Raw genomic sequence first — 15132 nt, forward strand, 5'->3', positions numbered from 1 at the left:
TTTGACCTTCAAAGGTTAGAATGACCTCCAGTGGTGTTGTGGGAAGAGAGCAGGGAGGAATGCTCCCTCACTTCTTATTAGGAAAGGTCGGTATGTTTTTTTGAAAAATCCAAACAGGCAACTGATCCGCGTTCATTCTGTGATGCTAAGTAGGCCAAGAGTAAGACAGACACTTTTGCAGGTAGATCTCGCCACCCCTTGAAGGAGGGTACATGCATGTGTCTTTGTTTTCATGAACAGTTACTGACATGTTAGCATTTTAGCCTGGTCCTTATAATAGCCAAAGATTCAGTTCAGCAATTCATTATTTTTTTAGGAAAAGTATAAGGTCCATGTACAGTGGAGTAACATCATGATAAATGATCAAGGAAAGAGCGCAACCACAAAAAACCACAAGCTTTTTCTATAAGTAGCTACAGATGGGTGACAAATTAAAGGAATAACCTGAAACCTGGTCCAGTAGGCCTGTTATGCTGTAGGTTTGCTGGTATGGTTTAAGTCCACATGTCCCCTGAGAGGGTAGGGTCACTGTAAATCAATACCAAGTTGTTTTAAGTGGTCAACTTGATCCTACAATGAAGCATTTCTATCCTGATGGGAGAGGTCTCTTCCAGGATGACAATATACCCATCCACAGGGGTCACTGAATGGTTGGATGAGTATGAACATGTCACCAAATCTCAACCCAGTTTAGGACCTATGGGACATTTTGGATTGGCATGTTAAACGGCACTCTCAACCACAATAATCGAAACACTAAATCAGGGAATATCTTTTGGAAAAATGATGTTTCATCCCTCCATTAGAGTTAGAAAGACTTTCAGAATCAGTGTCAAAACACGTTGAAAGCAGTTCTGGTATGTCACCCGTCTGTCTATACGGTGCAGTGAAAAGTGTTCAAGCTCCTCCTGATTTCTTCTATTTCTGTATACAGTGAACCCTTGCTATAACGCGGTTCACCTTTCACGGTCTCGCTGCTTCACGGATTTGCATCGTGCATTGTGTTCTGCATTCTGATTGGCTAAACAGTCTCTCCGCTTCTTCTCTACCTGTTTGTCAATAACGTTGCGGTTTAATATGTACACGTACATAAAACAGCTTGCCAAATTAAAAATAATCGATGGTGGCATGTCGGTTTATAAGAATCTTTTTGCCCAGAAGAAAAAAGAGCGACAACAACTACCGATAACTATGTTCTTCTCTCGAAAAACCACACCTGCACCGCCGGCTTTAGAAGAAAGAACCGCTGCAGAGCGGAGTCAGGATGCAGCGGCTCAGTCAGAAGAGCAGTGAAATACACGAGTCACTATTTGTCCTACTGTACTTTGTATTTTTTTCATAATCATTTTTCATTTCCTCCCGTTCTAATCCAATGACTCGGGTCGCAGTGGGGCGGTGCCGATCTCAGCAATTTGAAGCCTTCAGCTCGTATTGATGATTCAAATTATTATTTTACAGTACAGTAGTTATTTGTAAAAAAAAAAAACATTTATACAGTACTTTTATTTGTTAAACAAATGCTTGGGCCTGTAAAAAGGTTTTGTTCTTTGGTTTCAATGTATTATGGAGTATTTCATTGTATAATAATTGTAAAAAAAAATAAAGGTTACTACTTCACGGATTTCGCCTATCACGGTTTCTATTTGGAACGTAACCCCCGCGGAAAACGAGGGTTCACTGTATCTCATATATGTGTAAAACACATGAAACAGAAGCAAACAGAGTAAACACATAATTCAAGTCTTAAATGATAATTGTGCATATTGACGCAAATATATTATCTAATAACAACTAGCAAGGTGTAAAAAAGTATTCACCCCCTTAGATACTAGATCCAAAACAAACTCTACTGGTAGTTGGTTGTAAATGGACTTTACACGTCCAGGCTTGAAGTCTACCAGCTCTGTTCGATAGAATCATGACTTCTGACCATTTTCAGAACATGTAGTTGTGTAACAGGTCTAAGCAGTACCAAACTAGGCCAAACTCTAAAGAAATTCCAGGGACGATAAGGAGTAAGGTGATTAGTCTGTGAAGGGTATTTCCAGAGATACACAGTACGAGACATTATCTATGAATGAAGAGGACTTGGAACGATAGTGACCCTTCCCTCAAGAGGCGGACCTTCTGCAATCCTTCCAAGAACACGGTGACCACTCATCCAGGAAGTCACAAAAGATGAACCAGAACCCAGAAGGTGGTTGAATACTTTTTCAAGGATTTTTTTTTTTTTTTTTTTTTTTTTTCAAAAAGGTGGCCCCTACACAGACATTGAATGCATTCATAGTACTTGTCGTGGCTCTATGAATATACAACAACCAAACATTGCATGTCATGTAATTGTTGGACATTTTTTAGATCAAAGCAACCAAACATGTTTCCACATTGACATTATGTCAGGTAAAAAACAGATGGAACTGTACTTCCTAATGGTGACTCAGTTTCAGGTTTCCTACCTGTGGGGAACTCTGCAGGCACTACATCAGTATCGCCAGCCACCAGCGAGGGCACTATCCACGTGTAGCCGTAACCGGTGATCCCTACAGAGTGGGCCACCTCGAAGATAGTGTTGGCCTCTTCTTTTGTGCAATAGAGAAGAATGACGGGGCTCTGGAGCTTCTTCAGCTGGTTCTGGATCTTCGCATCTCCATCATCTACGGACATGTCGAGCAGTATAACTTCCTCCAGTTCCCAGCCCACAAAGCTGTTTTCGATGGTGCTACGAATCTGGATGAGGCAGAAAGAGAAGAGGCAGAAAAAGTAGTCTGATTTATTACCAGAGATTCTCCAACAAGACAAAAGACCAGACAGAAGCAGAAAGAGTTTTATCTTTGGTCAACAAAACGTTGTCTTTAACACTACAGTATATTTTCAACATGTCTGTTACAATTTGAAGACTTTGTACACGACACTTGTACTTTTTATTGTTTTAATTTAACAGTTCTCCTGAGTAATGTTTGCATTATTGTTTCAGCATGAAGTTGTTACATTAAGCACTAGTGTGGCATCATTTTCTCAGTGAAAACATCACATAATGGAAAATATGATTCCTCTGTCTGAAACTTTTAAAACAAAAAAAAAAGAAATCCAGTGTTTGGGTTAATGTTAACGAGTGGATGCTTAACAAACTTGTCTCTAATCAGCATCATTCTAACACTTTTATTGTTTAATATTTTTACTCCTTGTTTTATACACATAGGTTTCAACCTCAATTGTTATCATTTCTTCTTTTATTTCATTTTTTTTAAATATTTTATTAAAGCAAGCAAGTAATCTGTTGTTTAATCTATGTATACATATACAATTATATATATATATATGAAATAAAAACTATAAAATTAATGTTTATATTTGAATTAATTTATGATTAATTCAAGTTAAAGTTAATATATATATACATATATATTATTATTATTATTCAAATTTAATAGGCTCATTTGTGTCATTGGTTTCTCAGCACAGGGCTGATTTATTGCTTCGACATCTTGTGTTCTGTGTAATCTTCCCTTTACGTTCGGGGTTATTTGTGCATGTTGCTTCAGCTGCATGCCGTTACCTTGGTGACAAAGTCCTGGTAACCCGGGTAGTACGTTGTGACGATGGAGAAGATGTACCAGTCGTATTCCTCCATGATGTTCAGAATGACTGACGCCTGCTGCTCGATGGAGGGGCCAAATTGAAAGAACATGGAGTTGTCATCCTGAAAGTGACAGAAACACACAGGATGCAGAGTGTAAATGGTTATGTAACAATTGGCCTGAACTTTAATTTAGTTGGCTTTACACACAGAGGAGAATAGTGACTACTTAGAGGACGGCGGTGGTTTTGTAACATTATTGGTGCGCACATTAATTTCGCTGCCTTTATTCTCTTGCTCACAGAGGAGAAAGGCAAGAGGACACCAGCGGGCTTGTAATGATACCGGTCATGATTTTCATTAGTTGCCTTTATGACTCCTTTTAATGAGTTTGTGCATGGGGGTGACGGGAGAAAATTCTAGGGACTTGAAGCTGCTGTCCTCAATCTTATCGATCATTTTCATCAATTTGTCTCATTACAGCCATGTAATTTCCATTTCCATTTAGCCTGTGCAAAACTAGATTTATATAGAATATAATATAGAAGAATATAAGAGAAATGGAACACACCTACTCCTAACACACATGTACATTAAACCAATCACTGACTGAGACTTCATTTGAGTATGAGATACAGAATGCAAAGCAAACAGCATCACAGTCAGAGACAGACACTCCGGTAAACAGTGCTTACACACTGATATTCAAGTCTGCGTCTTAGCACCAGTGTTGAAATGGAATATTGAGCCGGACAGAAGAAGAGGAGGAGGTGAGAAATACTAGTCTAGACAAGACACTGCAGTTCTGCAACATGAGCTTGTTACTGTGCATGGGTGTGAGTCATTCTGTGAGAGTCAAACTCTCCTGCACACAATGTACAGTAGTGTGTTTATGCTCCCAGATATTCACGCTTCAAAATGTGGCAAATTATATGAATGAGAATTAATTCCTTTTTTTGGCGTGTTTTGTTGCTGTAAAGTCAGTCGGGTAAGACCAGACCGGTAAGACCGGCTGGCAGGGTGTTGCCTTCTTAGGACGCTCTCTGTGCTGCTCAGCATCAAAGGCTAACCTGCCCCCTCCCTGGAGATTCACACGGGTTGATCCTTTACCTTGTTCCTGCATTAATGAGATCAGGGCTATACCACGGAGGTGGCATGTTGAGCAGCACAATACATACAGCGTGTGAAATACGAGCACTCAAATAATGAGGCTAATGTGCTGCATCCGTGAGGTGGAAAACTTGTCATGATTCGATGATGCGTGAAATATAAAAGAGCCTCCTGAGTTGAGTGCAGAGGCTGTGTCGCAAAAATCATGAAATAATGATGCACGCGCTGATGTTGTATTGCGTTCCTCCGCTAACTTGAATCCATTTGTTGCTCAACTTTCTATCTCTTCTCTGCCTCTTCCTCTCTCGTCCTTCATCCATCTCTATCCATCTCCTCTCTCGCTCCGCCATCCCATTAATACCACTGGAATTACTGCCGGGGCACAGTTATAATTGAATTTCCAGACTCTTGCACTCCTGCCCCCCCCCCCCCTCTTTATCCTCTACAGAGAACCCATGCCACCCTGCCCACCCCCTAACCCCACATTTCCTCTGGCTTCCTCTCTATCTCACTCTTCTTAAGAGCAGTATTAATGTACTGTCCAACACATTCATTCAGAGTGCCAGAGGTCTGCAGAATTTTCATTAGCCTTTGAGAAAAGTACATGCTAAAAGAAGAGCAAGGCAAATGCAAGAAGCAGGGAAGGAGTGAGGGAGGGGGAGCGATATAGCGGATGTTGGTGAGAGGGGGGCGGGGGGGTTGTTGGGAGTGGGTTGACTAAAATGAAGTGCTGCAAAACACCACTCTTCATTCACAGCAACAATAATCAGGGTCTGGCCACATTATCACCTCTGTTGGCACAAGGTGATCGATTAGTGAGTATTAAAATTCCCAGAGGGGGCAGCGAGGCCAGCAAGTCAGTCAGCCAGACGCAGGAAGCCGGCCAGCAAGGCTTTGAATATTGCTTCTGAGCCAGTCACTGTCTCTTTCTGTGGATCCACGGCTGACGTCAGCGCTGGCTACTGTACACAGACAACAATACACTAAACCACACAATACAGCAGGATGAATGGTCGGTGGAGACAGGGGAGAGAGGGAGAGATGGAGAGATGGAGAGATACGACGAGAGACAGAAAAAGAGCAGATAAAACCAGAGAGGAGGGAGCAGATAAGAGGAAAGAGAAAAGCAGAGAGAGAAACTAAAATGGAAAGGAAGGAATTAAGCAAGCTATAATAGGAGACAGAGATGTACAAAAAGCAAGCATGGATGCAGCTGAGATTTGAAGCCTGCCTCCAGAGGGACAGAGGCAGAGGACAATGTGGTGACAATAGGATGAATGGAGAAGAAGAGGGCAGGCTGGCAGGCGGCTGTGATCCAGTATGGAGCGAGGGAGCAGGGAAGGGGGCAGGAAGCCAGGAGTCAGCAAAGGAGCAGGCAAAACGGAGGTGTGTGTGTGTGTGTGTGTGTGTGTGTGTGTGTGTGTGTGTGTGTGTGTGTGTGTGTGTGTGTGTGTGTGTGTGTGTGTGTGTGTGTGTGTGTGTGTGTGTGTGTGTGTGTGTGTGTGTGTGTGTGTGTGTGTGTGTGTGTGTGTGTGTGTGTGTGTGTTCGCCAGCTACGTGTGTCAGGCAGTCAGCCAGCCATTTATGCCCGAGTTGTTCAACCACAGAGGACCACTGCTGTCAGAGAGGAGAAGACAGGAACGGGACACGTGTGCCCTATGTTACGGGAGACGTGTGTGTTTGTGGGTGACAGATGGAGACATATGTGGTTTAATGTGTGTGTGTGTGTGTGTGTGTGTGTGTGTGTGTGTGTGTGTGTGTGTGTGTGTGTGTGTGTGTGTGTGTGTGTGTGTGTGTGTGTGTGTGTGTGTGTGTGTGTGTGTGTGTGTGTGTGTGTCAGTTTCTACATCTGTATTAACACACATATGTGCCTATATTCTTCTATTTTTGCCCCAAAACAGCAGCATTTCTGTCTTTGTGTAAATTGGCCTCTGTGTGTTATGTTGTGTGTGTGTGTGTGTGTGTGTGTGTGTGTGTGTGTGTGTGTGTGTGTGTGTGTGTGTGTGTGTGTGTGTGTGTGTGTGTGTGTGTGTGTGTGTATTCCATGGGTGACAAGGCTTGGTGTGCCAGAGTTGCCTGCTCTGCCCCAGAGCCCCCAAATGAGTGCACTCACACACTCCCGGAGCAGTTATTTGACTTGGAGGGGAGGGCGAGTCAATAACTCAGGTATTTCAATTACACACACAGGGGCACATCAGTGACTGCAAAAGAAATAGACCCACTTCCAATCTTGCTCCGGAATAACACACACACACACACACACACACACACACACACACACACACACACACACACACACACACACACACACACACACACACACACACACACACACCATCCATTATTCTCTTCCTGTCTCTCGTGCACGTGCTCACTCTCTTTGTAACAGCATTCAAAACCCTCCCTCTAAGAGAGCATTCAAACACAATACAAAACACAAAATGACAAATCAAGGCTGCAATCGCACTAATACCAGGCTGTTGCGTCAGACACACACAAGCACTTGTACACTCAAACTGACTCAGTAAAGCACCATGAGACGCACTGCTAAACAGAAAGGTGTATCACATCGTGATCGCATAAAGCACATAAATGGGAACACATACTGGTATAACTGTCAAGCAAATTGTTTTTAAATGTGGATAAAGATTGTGCCATGGTGAGGTTTGTAACCAAAGGTTTTAGGTATCTATTACTTTTGTATCAGCATTTAGATTTTTATTTGGGGTAATTTGGGTTTTCAGGATTTTTTTTTTGTGTCGTTTTATTTGGCTACTAATCCAACTACCTGTCTGTCTTTCTTTTAACAATGTTGGAGTTATGTTGGAAAGAAGTGTTCTTACCTCAATATGCCATCTAGTATGCAGTGTGTTTTGCACCGTATAATTAGAGTATAAATACACTAAATAGCTTAAAAAAACGTAATAGTATGCGAAATAAACAAATAAACTATAAAGGAACAGTTTGATATGTTGGAAAAGACACTCTTTCTCTTTTGCTGCTGAGAGATAAGTGACGTCTGTTTGGTGGACATGAAACGATTTCTAGTATCTCAGTACAATGATCTTTAGGGGTGCTGGTAGGACTTAGCTACGTTTGGGCAGAGCCACTCTGCTGGTTAGCCAAGAGGTTGCTGGTCGTAGCTTCATATTTACTGTGCACATGGTATCAATCTTCTCATGTAACTATTCCTTTAACTATGTCATGTGCTATTTTATGACAAATGCATGGCTCATAGTGGATTATACTTTAGATTAGGGGTTGGGGAAATCTATCTCGCATACTATTGTGATCTGTTGTGTAGAAGTATTGTAGCAATACACTCACAGCAAGTATCAATATTCTATCATAAATAGATTCATTGTGTGATTGCATTTCATGACAGGTTTTTACGGCTGTGTTGATCAGTCTGTCTGCTTCAAAATCCCATTTTTCAACAATAAAAGTGTGAACATACCAAAAGGTTTACTTCATTCAATAAAACGATTTCTTTTGGTGGCATAAAAAAAAAAAAAAAAAAACTCTAATAAATCTCTATATATGTTATTGCAATACTCAGCATATTGCAAAAGGTTTAAAATGTAAATAAATCGTATTGTGACTTGAAAACTTACTCCAGTAAAAATCAAGGTTTTTAACCTTGTTAACATGTCCACATAGTGTTTTTTTTTTTATTATTCTAGAAGACATATGAGTGAAATAAGCCGAGAACATCATGGCTGAGCACTCAGCTTTGGAACTGCAGTGACAGTCTGACTCAAAACACACATTCAGACAGCCAGAGATTCATGTCACAAACTCAGGGAACCAATCCCGTCAGCTTGTGGGTGGGGTTCTCCATATCATCGATCCGCCAGCTCGAGCTCAAACAAGCAGAGAAGGCTGAGATAGAGGACTGTTTGGATATTCATACATTCACACATACTATATTACGTTTAGTTACATGGAGCCACGCTAAGGAATTAGGGGGGAAAAAAATTCTAGAAAAAAATGTCCAAATATGTCATTCTGATAACCAGAGACACATTTTTAGAAATTTAAACAATGCCAAAGGAGGGACTTTAAGTGTTGTGATAACATCATATGATGGGGTTCCCACACCTACTTTACATGCAGAATGATTATCTATCCGGAATCCACTGATATAAAAAACAAGAGCTACCACAGACAACATGTGACGGAGTGGGACGAGGGCTTACATCCTAATTAGCCCATAAAATAGACGAGGCCTTAGCAACATTTACAAGCATTTTTAATTAACTTTATGTGCAATATAAACCATGTAGGTATCTTTTTCCTTGTCAGGAGGTAGTGTTCAGTCGAAGACGGAGTGAGTGGAAGAGAGACAAAGACTGAGATCGAAAGGTAGAGAAAGCCAGCGAGAGATGATGGTGTCTGTTGCTGGGAGGTTTTTGGCAATGCATATTTCTATCCTGCCTATAAAGGATCCTTTGAACTTGAGCAGGGAGGGTGTTGCTATTGACTGCTGCTGCACTGCCTGATGGAAAGAGAAGCCAGCCAGAGAGCGAGCGAGAGAGAGAGACAGAGGGAGAGAGGATGGAGAGATGAGAGAAGAGAGCGATGGAGTGGGAGGTGAGGCGGGAGGAAAGAGGGAACAGCTGGCCTTCGCTTGAATGTAGTGAATTTAAAAGACAGTGGGTAGGAGATATAAACTCACCACAGCCACAGGCATTCACATACACACACTCGCAGTTGAGATGGCTGCAGGGATACACACACACACACACACACACACACACACACACACACACACACACACACACACACACACACACACACACACACACACACACACACACACACACACACACACACACACACACACACACACACACACACACACACACAAACACAGAGGTGCTCAGTTTTGATAAAAGCCTGTAAGCACAAGCCGCAGTCACCACGTGCGCCCAAATTACGAATTGATGATGAGTCCTCCCCTCTGCTCCCCTGTATTTTCTCCCTGTCCCTCGCCTCTCTCACACACACACACACACACACACACACACACACACACACACACACACACACACACACACACACACACACACACACACACACACACACACACACACACACACACACACACATAATTCTTTATCTCTACCTCAATTAAACCTCCCCTCACTCCCAGTCTCTTTTCCCCTCTACTTCGCTCTTCTCATGCCTCATCATCACATTTCTTATCATGGAAGCCTACTTATCTTTAATCAAACCCATACAAGCTTAATTAGCTTGCACATTTGTCAGACCATCATCTAATTAACAGTGACCTTATTTTAAGTACTTTTTGAGTCTTAATTAAAAAAAAAAAAAAAAAAAAAACAGGTCTTCATTGGAGTATTTGACTAATTTTGCCATAACATAATTTTGATTGCAATGTGACTACCCTGTCACAGCCACCGCAACCTTTCAGGTATTTAAAGGATGACAAGACGGGAAAAAAAGAGACGTACAAAAAGGAGCAAATTAAACTGAGCATGCTGCCGAGGGCGTTTTTTTTTTCTTCACATCTTGACACAATCAGACTGCCTGAATGGAAGTTAATACCACTTAACACTGAGACGCACACACAAACACACACAAATGCACAGATCGTTTCTCTCTGGCCCATTTCTACTCTAAGTTTAGCAGACGACCCACCAAGGGGCCTTTGCAGTCTGATGCTTTTCCTGCTGCTGCTCTTGTCTGTCCCCTGGTCCTCGCTAAATGGTAATAGTTCTTTCTCAGTGCACATGTCTGTGTGTGTGTCGTAAAGTTAGGCTAAGGAGACTGAATAGGGTGGCTGGAGGAAAGAGTGAGTCGACAAAGTATATGGATGTAGTCTGGCTTTTATATCCGTGTCTCTGGGATGGGCAGCTGGGTGAGGCGAAGTGGCTGAATATTAGGGTGGAAGGTATAAATTATGACTGAATTTTGTCGGTTCTTTTACATAAGAAGTGGCATTTCTTATCAAAAGATACAACACCAAGGATATGCTATGAGACTGTCCTCGACGCAATAGGTCTTTAGTGCAAACTAAGACCCGCAGCCACATGTTTCAAATTAGGCGCCCTGTAGTGGTTCGTGTAAACAACGACAATCTGGTGTCCCGGAGAAAAGACACAGGTGCGAGGAAGCAGGTTGGGTAGATGGCTGAATACGGAGGGAGCCAGGACAGTTTTTTAAAAACTGCATTTTCCATTGGCTCAACACCAGAGGCTGAACGACGCCGGGTGCCGGAGACTGTTATTTGCTTTCGGTTTCCAACCATGTGTCAGGATGGTTATTTAAAAAACATCTTTACTGTTGCCACGACGACAACGGTTGCAAAACTTTGAGGAAGTAATAACTTCATCACGTAACCGGGCTCAAGTCATCATTCTAACCAAATCTATTATCTTTCCCCTAACCAAGTGTTTTTTGTGCCTAAAGGTAACCCGGTGTGCTGATGTAAGAAACACTTCTGTGGGTCGGATTTGAGGGTCGAAACAAACAACTTGAATGGGATGGAGGACTTGTTGTATGATATATACTGGGTAGAGTTTCAGAGCTGGTGTTTGACTTTAGGAAAAAAAAAAAAAATGAGGATAAATGCATGAAGAATGGATTAAAATGTTTGTTTATCTGCTCTAACACAAGATGCATGCAAATTATAAGACAGCCAGCAAGCTTACTTCCAGCAGTAGTAAGTGTGTGTAAAGCCAAGAAGCATTTCATTACCTGACTACCTTTTGTGGAACAACAGGTTATGTTGACAGAAAAGATGATAGATATATTTCCAAGACAGCATTTCATTCACAAACACCTTGGTTATTCCTCATTCTTTGATCTGTTTGTTTTATAATGATAAAGTTAAAAAAAAAACATACTGTTTGAACATACTAACAATAAATCTTATCCGTGCCCTATTTAAGCTAAGCAGCAAAACAGGATGAAACAACAGGCTGATGTTACATGTCTCCTTAACATACTTTACTTAAAGTGCAGTTGCTGCAATTAGTGTCTTCTACGTCTTCTACATGGATTATCAACTGAGGAGGACGTAGACTTCTGTCTGGGGAGCGTAGCTTTAGGCACAGTCTTCATCATCATCCACTGCATAACGTTTAAGACAATAAGGTTTTTAAAGGAAGAATAAGCGTTCCTTTTTGTCTGCTGTATTTTTCCACCACTCAAACGATAATACACAGACAGACACATTTTACCATCATGACCCCAAACCCACCATAAAGTAAGACTCAATCAGAGAGAAGAACTTATAATACTATATTGTTTGATTTTGGATCTTTTGCTGCTCTTCCAAGGGCAACTTAGTGAAGAAAAGAGAGAGCTTAAGTCAGAGGGTTGGTAGTGGAAGCAGGGACAGTGAAGACGCTGAGGTTCACAACAGAGTGTCCCAAGGCGGCTGTAAAGTGGTTTAGGGAGTCAGGGAGGTGAGCACACTTCTGTAGTCAGACATCTTTCTTCCTGTCCTTTGCTCCAAGCGAAAGAGGAGGAGGGGAAAGGTGATGCTGAGTTGAGGGAAGAGAGACAGGGACGAGCCACGGGGAGGGAGGGAGGGAGGGAGAGGGAGGAGAGGGGGGTTGGAAGCAACTGCACAAGTAGCTTCCAACCCCTCATCACATGAGGGATGTTATTAATCCATTTTTTTCCCCTCCAGTCTCTCCATCTGTCCTCTGCTATCTCCTCAACTCCAGTCGTATCTCCTGATTTCAATCTCCTGCTCTGGCTTTGCCCTCAACTCACAGCTCTTCATCCCCCCTCACCCTATCTCCTCCTCCTCCTCCTCCTCCTCCTCCTCTCTATTCCCCGTTTCTTGCACAGCCTCTCTAACTTTCTCCCTCATCCTTGTCTTGGCCTCCCCTGCCTCGCTATCTTCCTTCCTTCCTTCCCCCCTCTCTCTTTCTCTTTCTCTCTCTCTCTCTTCTCTCTCTCTCTCTCTCTCTCTCTCTCTCTCTCTCTCTCTCTCTCTCTCTCCCTCTGTCCATCTATCATGCATCCCAGGGTGCACCTGGGCTGCGCTGTCAGTTGTAGGCCCAGAGCCATCATCATGCTGGGGCTGTTTCTCACCACTTCACACTATACAGGAACTGAATTTTCTCTCACTCTCAGGTTTCACCTCACTTCCAGTTTTACAATGTATCTGTAATACATGAATATGTGCTACAGCCCCCCCCAAAAAAAAGGTGCAGGTCACTATCAACTCTTCAGACAGTCTTTAACCTGTAGAAACGGGTGTAAGCACGTGATCTTCAGGTGACGAGGAGGAGAGGCGAACAGAGCGCAAAGGGAAACCAGAGAGAACCGTTGATATGTGCTTCTGTGTTCTTCTCCCAGCGACACAATAAAGGCCCGCTCTCAGCCACTGTCAGCGGCGGGACCACCCTCTCCATCTCCGCTGCCCCTCCTCCTTGACTCTCCAATCTTATCCCTTTCCGAAGCACAGACCACCCTCTCTGTCTCCCCCCCTCCTCTTTTATCTGCGCCGCTCTCTTCCCCGTTCCCTTTGCAGTTTTGCATTTACATTTCAGGCATTTCGTTGATGCTCTCATCCACAGTAACTTAACGAGCGCAACTGCGGGGTGAGCCTCGAAAGTCTTCGGTCTCCGACACATCAAGAAGCAGCGGGTGCACGAGGTCAAACAGCGGCGGCTCCGTGACAAACGTAACAACTGTTCTGTGTCACTGGAATGATGAGAGAGAAATTACTAGGAGGTGCCTGCTTAGGAGCAAACTGAGGAAGGTTTATGTGTTCATCTCTCATCTGTGATTCACACACAGACCACCCTCTCAGCCTCGACTACCCCACTAGTACGGCTCCCTCCCAGCGAGGACTCCTTTTCATTCACTGGGATGACAATTAAAATTCAAATCTGCTTTATTAGCGTGACAGAGGCAGGGGGTTGTCTCCACAACAGAACATGTTAGAAGACGGGCTAAGACAATAAGCCAATCTGTATGCTCCTTCTTCTCCTACCTCACTCGTTCCAGTCTTTCCCCTCCTCCCCTGTTTCCGCTTCGTAAAGCCATGCACGAGTACTTGAAACCCTCCTCTCCTTCTGCACGCCACCCTCCCTCCTTTTTCACAGTCTCTTAAGATGCTAACATGGAGACACAATGATTATGTCACCATCAGGTCCCCTCTTTCAATGTGCACTTGCGGTTACCTACGTGCATGTCGGTGCGCAAAAACCTGTGTGTGCGATCGTCCTCATTAAAAGAAAATGGATCCAGTGAAGCTTTAAAGAAGACAAGGGAGCAGAAAATCAGAGATGTGAGAGGCTGTTTAGCTCGAGGAGCGAAACCTGCCACAGGACTTATGAATACTTCAGACTGAATCACTCCAACTCCCAGGATTCACTAACTTCTTCTGCATCTCTTTTTTTGTTTTATTGGCCTGTACTCAATCCTCAACTATTTTTGATTCCATTTACAATAAGCTTTTTTTCCAGCAATAACCATTAAATGCATTAACTCTTAAAACAGTAGTATTCATTGTTAGAGGCAGAATCCAGCATTCCTGCACAGGATACAAGCCGCAATCACATGAATATAATTCAGAGGAATTGATGCACGTATCTAACCTGACATTATTATTTCCTATCCTATTAAGTTACAGCTATTGTGAATTAAACATTTCCTGCTGCTCCTGTTTCACACAGCTCCTGTGGTACATGATGTGTGTGTCCACCAGTCTCAGGAGCCAGTTTACAGTCAATCCAACTTTTAGGTTACTCACAATGCCCAGATTGATAATGGCTAAAAGCAGTGAACTTGGAGATTTTGTAACAGATGTCAAACAGTTAATAGACTTCTCTTTTTCTTTGGCTGTACTGTAATGTGTTTAGTCCAGATTGTGTGCTGAGGTCGTGTTTATTGTAGGAGGATTTGAACCTGGTGGCCAGCCAGATGAAATCACGTTTCTTCTTTTGGTAGTTATATAATTTCACCCCTCTATCATTTTTAGTTAATGTAAATGAACATGTTGTTTATGTTTTTATCTTCAAAGCAGGATTGACTGTTTTATTCTGGCGGGGTGTGAAGGGTGAAAATATGGTCTGTTGTTCACATATCTGAGTTCAGGACATTGTGTTAAATGTAGACATTCTGTAGTATAATTTATTCGGGTCAAACTGTTATAATCCCTTTAATGCTTATTATAAGATTCAAATCAAGTGTTGCTGTCTCTTTCTCTCCTTCTGTCCTTCTGTCCTTCTCCCTTCTTCACACTGCTGTCTTCTCCACTTAAAAAAACTGAAGAAATGACTGTACTTTCTTCTTCTTACATTCACAACTCTTGTCTCTTCACTCCTTCTCAGTCTCTTTCTTGCACACACACACACACACGCACACACACACACGCTAAGACACACATGTGGCCCGTCCTCCCTCGTCCTCTGCGTGCTGCCGTGACAGCCGTCCTCTGTGGCTGCCAAGGCTTT

General features: G+C 42.7%; 1 protein-coding gene across 5 annotated transcripts in view; it reads right to left on the reverse strand.

The window, feature by feature from the left end:
- Positions 1-15132, reverse strand: part of LOC138622456 (glutamate receptor ionotropic, NMDA 2B-like) — a 136507-nt gene that overhangs the window by 55041 nt on the left and 66334 nt on the right. For all 5 annotated transcript variants that reach the window (XM_069701277.1, XM_069701276.1, XM_069701274.1 and 2 more), the window contains 2 exons: positions 3557-3700; positions 2457-2727 (listed from right to left, as the gene is read on the reverse strand). In XM_069701277.1, coding sequence (XP_069557378.1) covers positions 2457-2727; positions 3557-3700 — 415 coding nt within the window. The remainder of the gene's footprint in view (positions 1-2456; positions 2728-3556; positions 3701-15132) is intronic.

The sequence above is a fragment of the Brachyistius frenatus genome, unplaced genomic scaffold, assembly GCF_029030835.1.
Source record: "Brachyistius frenatus isolate BFR_SWC_R1_liver_20210118 unplaced genomic scaffold, ASM2903083v1 Contig_36, whole genome shotgun sequence".
Classification (NCBI taxonomy): domain Eukaryota; kingdom Metazoa; phylum Chordata; class Actinopteri; family Embiotocidae; genus Brachyistius; species Brachyistius frenatus.